Source organism: Nerophis lumbriciformis, linkage group LG12, assembly GCF_033978685.3.
Source record: "Nerophis lumbriciformis linkage group LG12, RoL_Nlum_v2.1, whole genome shotgun sequence".
Classification (NCBI taxonomy): Eukaryota; Metazoa; Chordata; class Actinopteri; order Syngnathiformes; family Syngnathidae; genus Nerophis; species Nerophis lumbriciformis.
In genome coordinates, this window is record NC_084559.2 from 32,355,307 (window position 1) to 32,370,008 (window position 14,702).

Consider the following 14,702-nt stretch of genomic DNA (forward strand, 5'->3'; position numbering starts at 1 on the left):
AACACGCCAGTTGTTGGCTAGCAATTAGCACGTCAGTTGTCAGGTAGTAAATAACAGCTCAAGCTGCTAGCTAGCAATTAGCGCTATAGTATTTAGCTAGCATTTAGCACATCCGTTGTCAGCCAGCGATTAACGGCCCAGTTTTCAGCTAGCTATTAGCGGCATTATACTATATTATTTGAATATCTTTGTATTGCACAATAACAAGGTACTTATAGGAAAAAAAAAATTCAAAACACAATTTAGGTAGGTAGGTAGGTAAGGGGTCCACGCTCCATCGCTTCATCAGTTTGGGGGTCCTTGGCCTGTAAAATGTTGAAGAGCCCTGAGCTAAAGTGTTTACAATTCCAAGTAACGCAATGGCTTAAGCATCAGTCTTTTGTCACAACGGATGTGGTTGGATTTTCATACAAGACAAAAATTTAACAAAATGATAATGCAATCTTGAAAAAACAAAGTAAAGTTATTTATTACATTGTGTTAATGTTGTTATTTCATACAAAAAACAAGTATTGAACAATTTGCAATTTATATTACACCAAAACATGGATCTGATTCCTTTAAACCATGCCCCCGGCCCGTACGCAAGCCAGTTATGTCCCACCCACTTCTGAAATCCAAATTTCGACCCTGCCGAGCTGTTAATACTTTTCGGCTTCCCTAAAAGTAGCGGTGCAATTAACACTATGGATGGGAATCCAGTGTATCAATTCCTACACATTTTTGCAATTTTTTCAAACGATTACCTTAACGGTTCCAGCGGGTGAGGTAGCATGTTGCGTAATGACGTCAGGCAGCAACATGGCGGTGCCCGGGCAGAAAAAAAATGCACCAAAGTTTGCCGACATTTAACAAAAAAAGATTGCAACTATTGCGCAACTTGTAATAAAAAAGGTTGCTATTTCATCAAGAGGAGGACATACGAGCAATATGCTGAAACATTTAAACATACAGTTTGGAGCGTTTTTGAACCACGCCGATCTCATCCCAGCCAGCAGCAGTCATCTGATGTAAATACAACAGGAAGGGATGTCACGGTATGAACATTTCTTATAAAGGTTATTGTGACCAAAATTATCACGGTTGTCATTATTATCGCGGTATTTCTAAATGTGCTCAAAATTTTCAAGAAGTACTTATACTGAAATCGTTTAACCACTACAAAAAAAAACCCACAACCCACAAACAACACATTGAAAATTATTTCCTTTGTAGAAGAAACATTATTGTAGATAAAAACACTGTTCATGGACCTCAAGTAGAAATTGAATGTGCTTATGAAAGCAACAAAAACATTATGAACAAAGTAATATGGTAGAAAAAAATAAATAAATGTGAACATTGTGCAAGATAGCACTTTATGGACATAAGACATTAAAAAAATTAAAACATATGTAATAATTTTGCAAGGTGGCACCTGATGGCCATGTAGATAAAAATAGTGTTCATGTATGAGATCTAGTCTTATACATAGGGCTGCACGATTATGGCGAAAATAATAATTACGATTATTTTTTACCAATATTGAAATCATGATTATTGATTATTTTAGGTAAAACAGTGTTGGGGTGTAAACGTAATACCATCATGTAATTTGTAATATCAAATAAAAAGGCTATAGATAAACGTTATCCATATATTTAAAGACAAATGTTATTTTTTTGTTCATTAATAGTTAAGTATCAATGTGTCATCTTTTTCTCATTACATGATGCCTTTATCTCTATTTTTACATTTTTATAGAGGTATTTTTTAATACATGTAGATGCTGTATCAGAACAGATCCATTAAGAGTTTGAGCAGAAACTTGTTGTATGGTAATTAACTATACACCGTAACATATTAACAACATGCTATGTCACATGAATTTACATTATTTTTTAAATAATAAGTTTATAAAATTAAAAAAACACAAGTAATGTAAAATGGTATTTACTTTTTGATATCAAAATAAAATACTAAACAGTTTGGCTAATGAAAATCAAGTCTAATAAACAAGCGTTCTCTAACAACACCAACAGTTTGGCCAACAAAAATAAACAGGAGTGGTACCTCTCACATTGAATACATAATCTTCACAGCCTGTGTTCAATTCGATAAGATGACAAAACATTAAAGCTACTGTTTTTGTTTTTTTGAAAGCTGATACAGTTTGCAGTTAAATAAAGGACGAGTGAGCATCCCAGTAAACAAACTAACTGTAAGACCACCAAAGTCCCACACTTCTATGTACAATGAGACAAATCCATGTTTGTCTGAAAATTCTAGTATGAGGGACACAAGCTTATAAAGTCACAAATATTTACCCAACAAAGAAGCAAGGATGGGTCCATCTACTGGGTCCATTAGAACAGCTTCTTTCTCGTAATATTTACTAGAAGACAGATAAAGGGAAATGGAATGAGTCAGTAGAAAGAGGACAAAGAGTTCCTGCACACACACGCGCAGAGTTTAATGACATTTCCCTCTTTGTAATGCACCTGCTGTTTTCTACCAAGTAGAGAACGATCTTGTCCAGCACCTTCTCGAAGAGAGCTGTCCGGATCCAGAGGTTCTTGCTGGCCTTTGGAGTGAGGCTGGGGAGACGAGGCATTTTGCGCAAGCTATCTTGGCTTTGCAAGCTTTGGCTTCGTCTGCAAGAAGACATCACAAGTTGCAGAGAAATGACCGAAAGAGACCAACATTAATGAACAGCAATACATTTTTATTGCATGTTCTGGGTATCTCTCACTTAGTCTCAAAGACTTGATCCAGCTCTTGGGCCTTCTTGCAGAGCTCCTCAGCTGGGGCAAAGCTCTTGCCCACCTTCATGAACAAGGCAGCTATCTTGTTGCTTCGAAGAAAGCCAGCTGCTCTACGTTTTAGCCCATGCAAAACACACGCCTCCACCGCAGCTGTTTGGACACAAGCACAGATTGATAACAAGTACAAACACAACTGTATGTTTCTATAGAAATAACAGATGCTATTAGATTTGTCACAAGAGTGCAGAAGACCTTCATATTAATGGTAAGTGTTTTTATTTAAAATACAATTGACATAAGGGCTGTCTTAGCGAATTGTTGAGCTTTAAATTGCAAGCAAAAGTTTGAGTAACAAGCATTCCCTCCATTTGTTGGCGTAGCAAATGTCACAGTGAACCCCGTAAGATCCAACCAAAACATCTGGTCTTACTCGCTGGCTCTAGCTTACAGATAGAGATGAACATAACTTTTTGAACGAAGAAAGTGAGCGTGAAGGGCAGTACTGAGAAGAAGAAGCGGATGGTTTTGATTGAAATAAATAAAGAAATCATCAAAAAATGGCCAGGTGTGCAATCGACAAGACCAATCAATACAAATGTAGTACTGCTAGTCTGCACTATACTGAAGCAAAATGAGTCTAACACCAGCCAAAGATGTTAAAATAATATCTAAACGGTGGACATTTATCTATGAAAATAGAGAAAAGCTGCTGATGGTGTGTTTGATGGAGAAACAACTCAAAGGAGGTAGGTAAAAACTGTACATTTTTATTACAATACTTCATAAAACTACTGTAGTTGTTTGGAGAACATTTAATTGTATTGCTTTTCATACAAATTAATATTATCTAAAAGTTCATTTTTCTTTTTAAAAGGCATGTTACAAATTGTGCTGTTAAATTGATTTAAATTAATTTCAATGGGCAACGTTGATTTGAGATACACGTGTTTTGAGATAAAAGCTCAGTCACAGAATGAATGAAACTTGTAAGTTGAGGTACGACTGTAGCATTACATGGGATCTGGATGAACATTAATGCAATGTCTTTTCCACAGATTTGATATCATAAATGAATGAAAACAGCAGATTAATTGAAACACATATTGTTTCGTGAAATACAGGCCTCATTTACAGTAGTGTTATTTTACAGCACAAACTAAATCCTTTGCTTTCAATACACATTTACAACACACATGTTTACTAAACAAGTGGAGTATGGACCTAAAATTATATTTTTGGTATTATTATTAAGGTTTATGCACTTTTAAAATAGTTGTTAATCTTTCATAATAGCTAACATATGCAGTAATATACAGTAAATATAGACATGATATGTATATATAGTATAATCAACCATTTTATCCAAATCCAGTGCAATCCCATTCTGTTCTATTAACAACAGAACTGTTTCCAGAGTGTTACACATAAAAAGAAACAATAAAAAGTAATTAAATTAAAAGCATTTAAAATATAACAATTAAAATCTAATCAATAAGATAGAATAAAACAACAAAAGACACTGAGGACCACAGGACTCATGCCGATTTAAAAGCCAGAGAATAAAAGTGGGTTTTAGGACAAGACTTTAGATTCAACAGCACTTAATTATTAACAATCCATGTTTTTTTTTTTAGCTTCTGGCACCAATCACAAGTGTCTTAATGTTGTGACTGATTGTAAAAGTAGTTTATTTTTGATAATAGTTTAAAAAGCAACATATTTTGAGACCTAGAAAACAATATGATATCAAAGCAATTTCCTCATTTCCTGTTTGTTTTTTGTTTTTTTATGACAAAATACCATTAATACCACCTGATATACTAAAATGTAATAGGGGATGATTAAAACAAATTCAATTGATGCGATTTTGTGTCTGCTGATGTTTTTTTCATATCGAAAATATATTATTCACATATTTCCTATGTGAAAAAACGTCTTACAATATGCATTTTCTTGCATTTTTTTTCTTCACATCTGCAGTTAGTGCCGATCCTCTCTCCCATTTTCATTGTAGATGCACCTCAGGCCTGTTTTTAAAATGCCCACAAAACGTGGCGCATTTCTGCTGCTTGTTTAAAAACACAGCTAAACACAACAAGTAGGAGCATTATGGCATGGATGTGCAGTAAATGATCTAGTGCAGGGGTGTCAAACTCATTTTAGCTCAGGGGCCGCATGGGAAAAAATCTGTGCACACGCGGGATGGACTATTAAAATCATGGCATTAAAACTAAAAAATAAAGACAACTTCAGATGGTTTTCTTTGTCTTACTTTGGCCAAAAATAGAACAAACACATTCTGAAAATATTACAATAAAAATATGGGAAAAAATACCGGCTGAGGTAAAGTTTAGATCCATGAATGAAAGAAGAAAGTGAATGAACGTTTATAACTAAATAAGTTTACGTATGCATAAAAATTTGTTTTTTCCTTTGTATTATTTTTTAAATGAATTAAGTAATGTTTATGACAACCTTTTTCCAAAACACAATATAGAATGTGAGATATAACAGGATAATGCATACATTTATCATTTGTTTTCAAAACGGTTACAAAAAAGTTGGACCCCAAAAATTTACTGTGGGACCTGGGACCCCATTTTGAAGATTCCTAGCGATGGAGTATCGGTGCGTGCAAAACAGCAGCAGGCGGCTGTGGCCTGCGGGCCGGTTGTAATACTAATCAAATATCATCCCGGGGGCCATAGATAATTCACTCGCGGGCCGGATCTGGCCCGCGGGCCTTGACTTTGACACCTAACATCTAGTGTCTCTGTGATGAAAGCCCCATATAGAACACACAACAATCTCAATTAAATAGGGCGGTCTGCACCACTTTTCAATTGTACACACAGTCTTAGTAGATCACACGCTCAATAATTGTACACGTAATTTTATTGTTTGCACACGCTGTTTGGAGCATGGTATTTGAATCTTAGTAAATCAGGTCTTAAGTGTACTGTGGACATAACCCATAATGTGTCTGGTTGTTTATTAAATTGTAGCGTTACATGTATTTTCTCTTGCTGTAAAATGACGACTATAATTAGTAGCATCCACATATTCATCTTTGGAGTTTATCCAACATCCTGGGGCAGACACATGATAACACACTTGCACAATTACTAGACTAAGCAGAAAAGAAGACCGCCCTCTGCTCGCAGGCCGACGTGGCAGCGCCTGTAGCTCTGTTGACATTTGAGTTCTCTTCAGGACTAATCCTGTGGCTCTGTTCGCATGGGGTCACATGGAAGGCCGTGGTTCCCATGGCAACCCCTGTTGATAGAGCGATGAAGCTTTGGAGAGGCAAAAGCGAGCGGTTGGGGGGGGCAGAGACTCATCAGCATCACAATCTATGTTTCCATCATCCTGCATCCTTTAAACATATCTCCTCATCTACTGCATCCTGCCACTATTTAAATCTGCACCAGTCCATTTCTATGCCGCCGCTGCAACCACAGTGGCTCCAGGCAAGGGTTAACTTTATTGACGCCAATGAAAGTGTCAGTTCACACAAAATATGCCTTCATAAGCAAGTCTGCATCAATCTTGATCTCATCTTTTCTTTGCCTCTTTGCACAGTGTCCATATTACGCCAAGACAAAGTGCAAGCCTCTGCAAATGATCATCGATGCGGACTATCCTCAGATAACATTCATACAGTTAGGTGATGACATAATCATTTATCTATAACAACAAAACCGTGCATTTTTCCGAGCATAGCTTCTGACAGACAGTTCGGTTTCTCAACCAAAAGCAAAACCATGCAGCGTATCGATAATACCACCCTAAATAATTTAACCTGAAGCCATTCAACATTGGTCACATCATTTATTTTCATGCCATGCTCCATCTATTGCATCTAGATGGATCTGTCTTCTACTGCACAGCTGATCAAAGTAACCATGATATTAGAAACTAATTGGTCCCCTGAGAGTTGGATGAGCTCCTCTCCCATTTGCTCAATTCTAGCCTACACAGACCACAACCAAAAAGGGTAGTAACAAGAGACACTGTGAGATGGCAAGAGGAGCAGGAGGAAGGTGGCTGACAACAAAACGGAGCATGGAAAGTGGTTTTCGCCAGCTGCTTGGTATCCATTAAGGTAAATGGCAGTCGAGGCAAGAGGGACATGTTAGGCTTTTAAAAGATCTAAAGGAACATACTGTACATACTGAGAGCAAATAAACTTGATGACACCATTAACACACAAAACTAAAACCTGCGGCATTAAATATAAAACACATTCAATTGAAGAGACGCGCAATCATTACCTCAGGAAAACTGTAAAAAGACATGTGAAGAGAGCAGTTTGAAGATTAGCATATCCAATACCATAAGTTCATTTCTTATAAGATTGGATAGCGGCAGTGTATTCTTCACACCTTATAAAAATTATTTTATATCAATCTGCAGAAAAACGTTCAAGCTAGTTAATTTCATTTCCTTTTAGCGCCTTTTTTTCCCTGTCCCTAATGCGTTCATTGGTGTGAAATAAGTATTAGATTGAATTAAATGTCACAGTGACCGCAGCTAAGTCCTATCTGTTCTGACATCTGTTGGGGAATAAGGCAAATTATAACTTTCATTTCTAACCATTTTTTATTGTGAAGTTGGCTACCACAACACCTACAATGTGAGTAGTAAGTGTGCAATTATAGTCTTACACCAATGTCGAGTTGACAGGCTATTAGAGACCAAATCAAACCTTAGTTTCTCTGCATTTTCACTTAAATTGATCTCCTACATAGGCAAATAAGTACTTAATGATAATCAGGATGGATACCTGAGTCAAAAATGAGTGAACAAATATAAAAAATAGTTAGTAAGAAACAAGACTTCAGGATAGTCACATTACTTGTTTTATGTCACCACACAACATTAAGGGGAAATTCTAAATTTGAGTGTTTAAAATAACATAATGACTTTATCATCAAATTTAAATAATTGTACATCATGCATTTTTAAAAGAGACTAAACACGTTCCCATATTGCTCGTTGTTTATGTTTTTTTATTTTTTTTAACCTTTGCCAGCACAGAGTTTGCCTGTCAGTTCGTTAGTTAGCCACATAACTCAAAAAGTTATGGGCAAATTTTCAGTAATTTTTCAGGAAATGTCCGTAACAGGAAAATTATTCAATTTTGGGGCTGATCCTAATCATTTCTACTATGTTACCTTACAGTTATGGTACAAGGATAAACGTATGTGTGTCTGTTCACTATGTTTATTTTTAATTTCGCTGTAAAACAAAAGTGCACAGCTGCTGACACTGATGCAAAAAGCGAACCCTCTTGCAGCCTGTTAGGAAGTGACAGAGGATCAATCATAGTTTATTTGTATAGCCCTCATTAACAAGTGCCTAAAAGGGCTTCACAAACCACAACGACATCCCCTGATCTGAACCCACATCGAACAAATGACAGTTTAATTTTTCTTTCTATTAATTACCTCCACCAAGATGTAATGTATTTGCTGGGATTTGTCTGTCTGCTTGTTAGTAAAGGCTGGTACAACCCTGAACAAATTCTAATTCTGAAGAGATATTTTTTTTTCCAGTAACAGAACCCTCACATAAATATAGAAAAATAACAGGCATTGATGTCCTCCATTCTCAGAAGCTCCAAAAACAATTGTGATTTAACAAAATCGAAGAATAAGCAAAGCAACCACCAAAGCACAAATGGAAAAACAAGCAATGTAGAAAATTAAGATAGAATGATGGTGGTCATGGGCCACTTTTAAAAAAACAAAAGACTGTGAAAAAAAATAATGAATAGGGCATAAACACAATGCAATGCTTTTTTAGCTTTGGGGTACCACTAGATCAGTGGTTCTTAACCTTGTTGGAGGTACCGAACCCCACCAGTTTAATATGCGCATTCACCGAACCCTTCTTTAGTGAAAAATAAAATGTTGCTTTTTTTCAAATTCAAGACAAAGTTATATGTTTTTTTGCTGGTGCACAAAATGAACCGTGCATGAACATCCCCTTGTTCAAAGAACAAAACCAACACAGTGCATGAACTCACAACAAATTACACACCTGCAAATCAGTGTGACTTCTGCTGTTGCCTTTGAGAGACCAGTTTAGATATGCGTGGCTTCACCTTGGCAAGTGCCACTCTCATGTCATTTTCACAGCAAAGTATGTTCCTTTTCTTCGTTTTTTTGTCCAGCATCCTAGAAAAGGATTGCTCGCAAAGATATGTTGGAACAAATGGTATAAAAAAATTCCAGGGCTTTCTTAGCAATAACTGATCCCATGTTTACATCTTATTGTGCAACATGTGAATAACTAAATGCGATATATGAAAGGAGTACAAATTATTTCCAAAGCAGGAACCCCACCCAGACATACAATACTAGTACACAGCTCTTAAAAAACAATATTTTTTGTGATTGTCATTGTAAGTGGGCCAAAACACTTATACTAGAAAATAATATCATGGAAATGACTTCTGTCATTTGATTATAATAATAAAACATTTAACTTGTTATTTAGTCAGGTTTGGGACAGGTGTGCTGCAGGTGTGGCCACAGTGCATGTGCACGTCTGACGTCGCTCACATGTGCTCCACTGAATGCTCCACTGAATGCTCAAGGAGTTTTTGCGTTTGCTCACGCATATAGAAAATTAAAGGGAACATTGTTGTAGGTATCCATATTACGCCGATAGGGAGAAGTTTTTATTTACACGATGAGTCGGGTGTGTCTTGACCTCCGCAGCGGAAGCTTCGCCGAACCCCTAGGGTTCGATCGAACCCAGGTTAAGAACCACTGCACTAGATGAAGCGACTGGTGTATTCAGTAGATTTGTCGCTTTAAAAAAAAAAGTATAATTTGGGAGTCTGATTACCCGCTAACTTAACAATACTGATCCCTCCTGCTCTGTCTTCTTATTCTCTGGCAGATGGGCAGGCCGCATCAAATAAATAAATAAACGTATGGGAAACACTGACCTGTTATGCAAAGGAACTACCCAATTGTTATAGTGCACCCATGTTTGTCCACGCTGCTTCGTGTAATATGGCTAAGTGATCAATCACTGCTTCCATGAAATGACTTCATTTTCCATCTGTCATCATCACCACACATGTTTAGATATTGTAAGTTTATTGTATGGTTTTAACAGTGGTTCATTAACTACGTCTGTACTTGAATGGCAGCTAAAAATGTCAAAACATTACTATTGATGCTCGTCAGATGGCAACATCATGACGTGAATTAACTTGAAATATGAACAAAGGTCAACAAGCGTCACAAAATCAATTGTAATCGACCTTAACGTGGAAACTGGAGCCCTTTTCTAACTGACTGAGAGAAGGCATACACCCTGGACAGTTACCTAGTCAATTGGAGGGCACTTAGAAGGTCCACTGTAGTAAACATATCAGCTCGTGCAGCCTAAGCTTCAAATGACTCAGTGTGAACTCCACAAATAAATCATGTTTGGTTTGAACCAAACAGTTTGCACACCGTCATCGTCTCTCCCACACGCACGATAATAATACCATGCTTCTCTGGCACCATTTGCTGAAAACAAAAAAACACTTTAAAAGCCTTTTGTTAGACACTAACACACTTGCAAATGTGTTAAATGCAGACTGTACTTTAAGTTAAAACAAATGTTGGACCCTACTAAAGATCTCCAATTAAAAGGCTGTATTGTTGCAGCTCATTCACTGTGCTTTATACAGTATAACAAATTCTTATCTTTCAAATAAACTGATCAGCAAAGCTTTTTTAACATTTAATTCTATAGACTTTTTGATGTTAAGATGAATACATACCTTGTCAAATTGTGTATTAGATGTAGCAGACGTTAGATAATAGGGCTGCGAATCTTTGGGTGTCCCACTATTCGATTCAATATCGATTCTTGGGGTCACGATTCGATTCAAAATCGATTTTTTTCGATTCAACGCGATTCTCAATTCAAAAACGATATTTTCCCGATTCAAAACGATTCTCTATTTATTCAATACATAGGATTTCAGCAGGATCTACCCTAGTCTGCTGAAATGCAAGCAGAGTAGTAGATTTTTGTAAAAAGCTTTTATAATTGTAAAGGACAATGTTTTATCAACTGATTGCAGTAATGTAAATTTGTTTTAACTATTAAATGAACCAATAATATGACTTATTTTATCTTTGTGAAAATATTGGACACAATGTGTTGTCAAGCTTATGAGATGCGATGCAAGTGTAAGCCACTGTGACACAATTGTTCATTTTTTTTTATTTTTTATAAATGTCTAATGATAATGTCAATGAGGGATTTTTAATCACTGCTATGTTGAAATTGTAATTAACATTGATACTGTTGTTGATCATATTCATTTTTGTTTCACTACTTTTGGTTTGTTCTGTGTCGTGTTTGTGTCTCCTCTCAATTGCTCTGTTTATTGCAGTTCTGAGTGTTGCTGGGTCGGGTTTGGTTTTGGAATTGGATTGCATTGTTATGGTATTGCTGTGTATTGTTTTGTTGGATTGATTAATAAAAAAATAAAAAAATAAAAATCGATTTAAAAAAAAAAGAGAATCGATTCTGAATCGCACAACGTGAGAATCGCGATTCGAATTCGAATCGATTTTTTCCGACAACCCTATTAGATAATATATGACAGACCCAAGAATACACTGTCCAAATAACGAGACTGAGTGCCAGTAAAAACAACCGTCATCTACACAGAGAAGTGCTATAGATTTGTCAAAAGTCAGTACAACAAGCCCTTTTCACATGTGCCACTTTGACATATGGGTGCAGGATAAGCTCAGAAGTAATTACTAACATTAATTGCAATAGAGCTTGGCAGTGTGTATCCTTCCAAAGCAGAAATAAACCAACTGTTTTATGGATATCAAAACATCAGGCTATTGATATCTTACAACTAGGGTCATAGATTTCAAAAAGTACATCATTGAAATGTTTAATTTTGTAGATTTAGAACATATCTGTACCTTTTAAATTAATTAATACGCCTGTTTAACTACATTAGGGTGGAGTCGGACGGACATAGTCACTCGTCTTCCTGGGGTCCATCACACCCTGTGCTTGAAATATGCTCATTATCACTGTATTGTCCTAAAGAAATATTAGTGACAAGGCACAACTCTATATATTTACCAGATTGTATATTTATTAACAGCTCCAAATCAAATGAAGATTTTAAATCAAGCAAAAATATTATACACACCATAATGTAAAAATGTCTGGATTAATAGTCTCGTTTTCTGTTATTGTGTATTATTTCCTGTCAGACTCTTGATTTGGATATTTCCATTTCCTGTTTTGGAAGCCGCTTAATTTGCACTGCTGGGGCAGACGTGTGAAATTAGTAAACAGCACTATTTAAAGTGAGCTGCAACATTCGCTAATCGCTGGATCATTTCATGTGTTTTCTGCTACGCTATATGTCAGTTTTGGACCCCGTTGTTGTTCATATTCTAAATTGTTCTGACTCAGCCTTTTGTTTTCTTGCTTTATAGACTTGTGTATATTCCTTTAGCGCAGATTTGGGGCCACATTGTGAGAACATTTTTTGTCTGGGGCCGGTGTGTATAAATAAATAAATAAATAAATAAATATATATATATATATAAATTAATCTGCTGTACAGTATGTGTGCTCGGGTCCCTTTTTTCAGGAACACTAATACAAAAACTCACAAAAATGTCTGATTGAATGCGAAAAACGTTATGACAAACCACCTAAAAAAACGGAAAGGAATTTCAATTTTTTTTACTGAATGAGAAAATAAAGAATGTGGGATTTGCAATATTACCTATGAACCATAAAACACTGACTATTAAGAACATATGAACATCGCTCCTCTTTCACTTCCCTGACCAACTCTTCAGTCAACATCTTTTACAATGAAGCAAAACACAACAAAAATGCAACAAACCCAGTGAAATATGAATGCAAAATGATAAAAAAAACACCAACAATCTGATATAAAATCACTTTTTTACAGAATTTTGTTGTAAAAATCTGCTTCCGTGTCTGTCCCTGACACCCGTCACTCTTGGGCCGGCCGCTCTGTAAACAAACCCAGCCCACTTTGCTCTGTGCCTCGACTGCCTCAAGCGGCTCCGACGTAGATTACCGTAATAACCCATACATCACTCAAAAGCGCAGATTCCAACCATTTAAATATTTTCTATAGTTCAAGACCTACGGTAATTTGAATGCAGCACTTCACATCATAATGGCGGCAACAGTTTTGATGTTAAAGGTCTAAGAATATTATTTTGAAACGTCCAGCAGGCCGGATTGAAAATCTTAATGGGCCGTATGCGTCCCACTGACCGTATTTTGCCTATAGGTGTGCTTTTAGCAAGTCTCCACAAGCCACCAGCCATGCTTCTAAGCCAACCTGCCTTCTTATTTTTGTTTAAATTTTAATTTTTGTGTTCCCACTGAGCTAGTTTTTTCTTACAATTGCTGTGTTGCATCTACGTGACCTAGAGGCACTTTCAGGTGTGACTTGGTGTTTAAATATTCCATACGGCTAACTGCTTATTTATGACGCTGCTAGGTATCATGCAGCCGTCATGTCATTGCTTTATAGGTTAACGTCACAAGCTTTTATAGCGCAGTGTGACACAGCGTTGACACAGTACCTAAAGCTCTGGTGAAATTGAAACTCCTGGCAAATCGTGTTTGACTGTTGCATCATTGTTGGCTTTTTGATCAAATCCATCTATCGGGCCAGCTGGGTCATCTTGCTCCATCTTGCTGGTCTTTTATGCTTCCGTCAGTGTCAAAACAGAAAGGTTTGGCTTGTCTTGATGAAATAATTTAGTTACTGCCGTCCACATGTTTTTATTGTTGATAGCCCACATAATAATATTTATAACACTATACAGTGGTGCCTTGATATACAAGGCCACGCTCTTAATCCAAAATGTTAACACCTCAAATAAATCTTACCCATTAAAATGCCATTAATCCGTTCTCGGTTCCTAAAAAACACCACCATTTTAACATGCAACATACTTTTAACAGTCCCTCCAGAGGTTTGCGATGTTATGACTGCACCAAATCACGTACATTCAACCAACCCTTGCAAATTATGCAAGGGTTAATTAAAACAGTACAGTAATTTGACAATGAGATTTGAATATGAGCTTTTACTTCTACCTTGTTTCTACTTTTAAAGCAGCAGTAAGTAACTTTTCAACCATCCATCCTTCATAAAATATTTTCATAACTTTTGGGATGATACATGGACTTACAACTAGTTGAATGACACCTCTGTCATGGCCTGAGGTGGTTTGTATCTCTTTCACTGGCACTAAGCAACTTTGAGTAGGGTGGCAGGAATCCTGCCACACAAAAAACTACAAATCTCCCTTTCCCCATTCATTAAAAAGACAGAAGTCGATGTGAACGCCTCCATCTGCCCCAACACATTCTTGGTAGCAGCGTCATGTTTGTAGTGCAATCCAAAATCATTTCTTGATAGTGTCTGCTATTTAACGTCAGCATAGCCATTAGAGACGTAATATTTGTGCCAATATCCTAGCGGACATCATGTCAGTTTGACGCTATATGCGCTAGTCTTCATGGGAATGTGGTTTCCCTTTTGGCAAAACACCACCGCTTTGGTCCACTGGCACTGCCAAAATCAACCAAAACTGAAAATTCTTAAGCGGGGCTTTAAGGCTGTGCGACATAGAAGGAGTAAAACATCAGTACTGTACTTGTTTTTCAACTTCTGTTAAAATCCTGTGCTTTTTGATGTTGAACTTACAAGGAACACTTAAAAATTGATAACAATTTTACAACATCATAAATTGATTCAAAGTTAAAGGCCTAAGAACATCACATCTTTAGCCACAATTTGATGAAAGAGCTGCTGCGAATTTAGGCATTTTAGGCCGCCACAATCACAGAAAAAGCCAGCAAAATCCCGGAGGGACTGTTTTTAAGAAAAAAACAACAACTTCT

At 36.6% G+C, this 14,702-nt stretch overlaps 1 protein-coding gene across 3 annotated transcripts in view; it reads right to left on the reverse strand.

Moving 5' to 3' along the window:
* Positions 1-14,702, reverse strand: part of sgsm1a (small G protein signaling modulator 1a) — a 68,561-nt gene that overhangs the window by 30,515 nt on the left and 23,344 nt on the right. For all 3 annotated transcript variants that reach the window (XM_061986379.1, XM_061986377.1, XM_061986378.1), the window contains exons 4-6: positions 2,732-2,894; positions 2,481-2,633; positions 2,307-2,374 (exon numbers count right to left, since the gene is read on the reverse strand). In XM_061986379.1, coding sequence (XP_061842363.1) covers positions 2,307-2,374; positions 2,481-2,633; positions 2,732-2,894 — 384 coding nt within the window. The remainder of the gene's footprint in view (positions 1-2,306; positions 2,375-2,480; positions 2,634-2,731; positions 2,895-14,702) is intronic.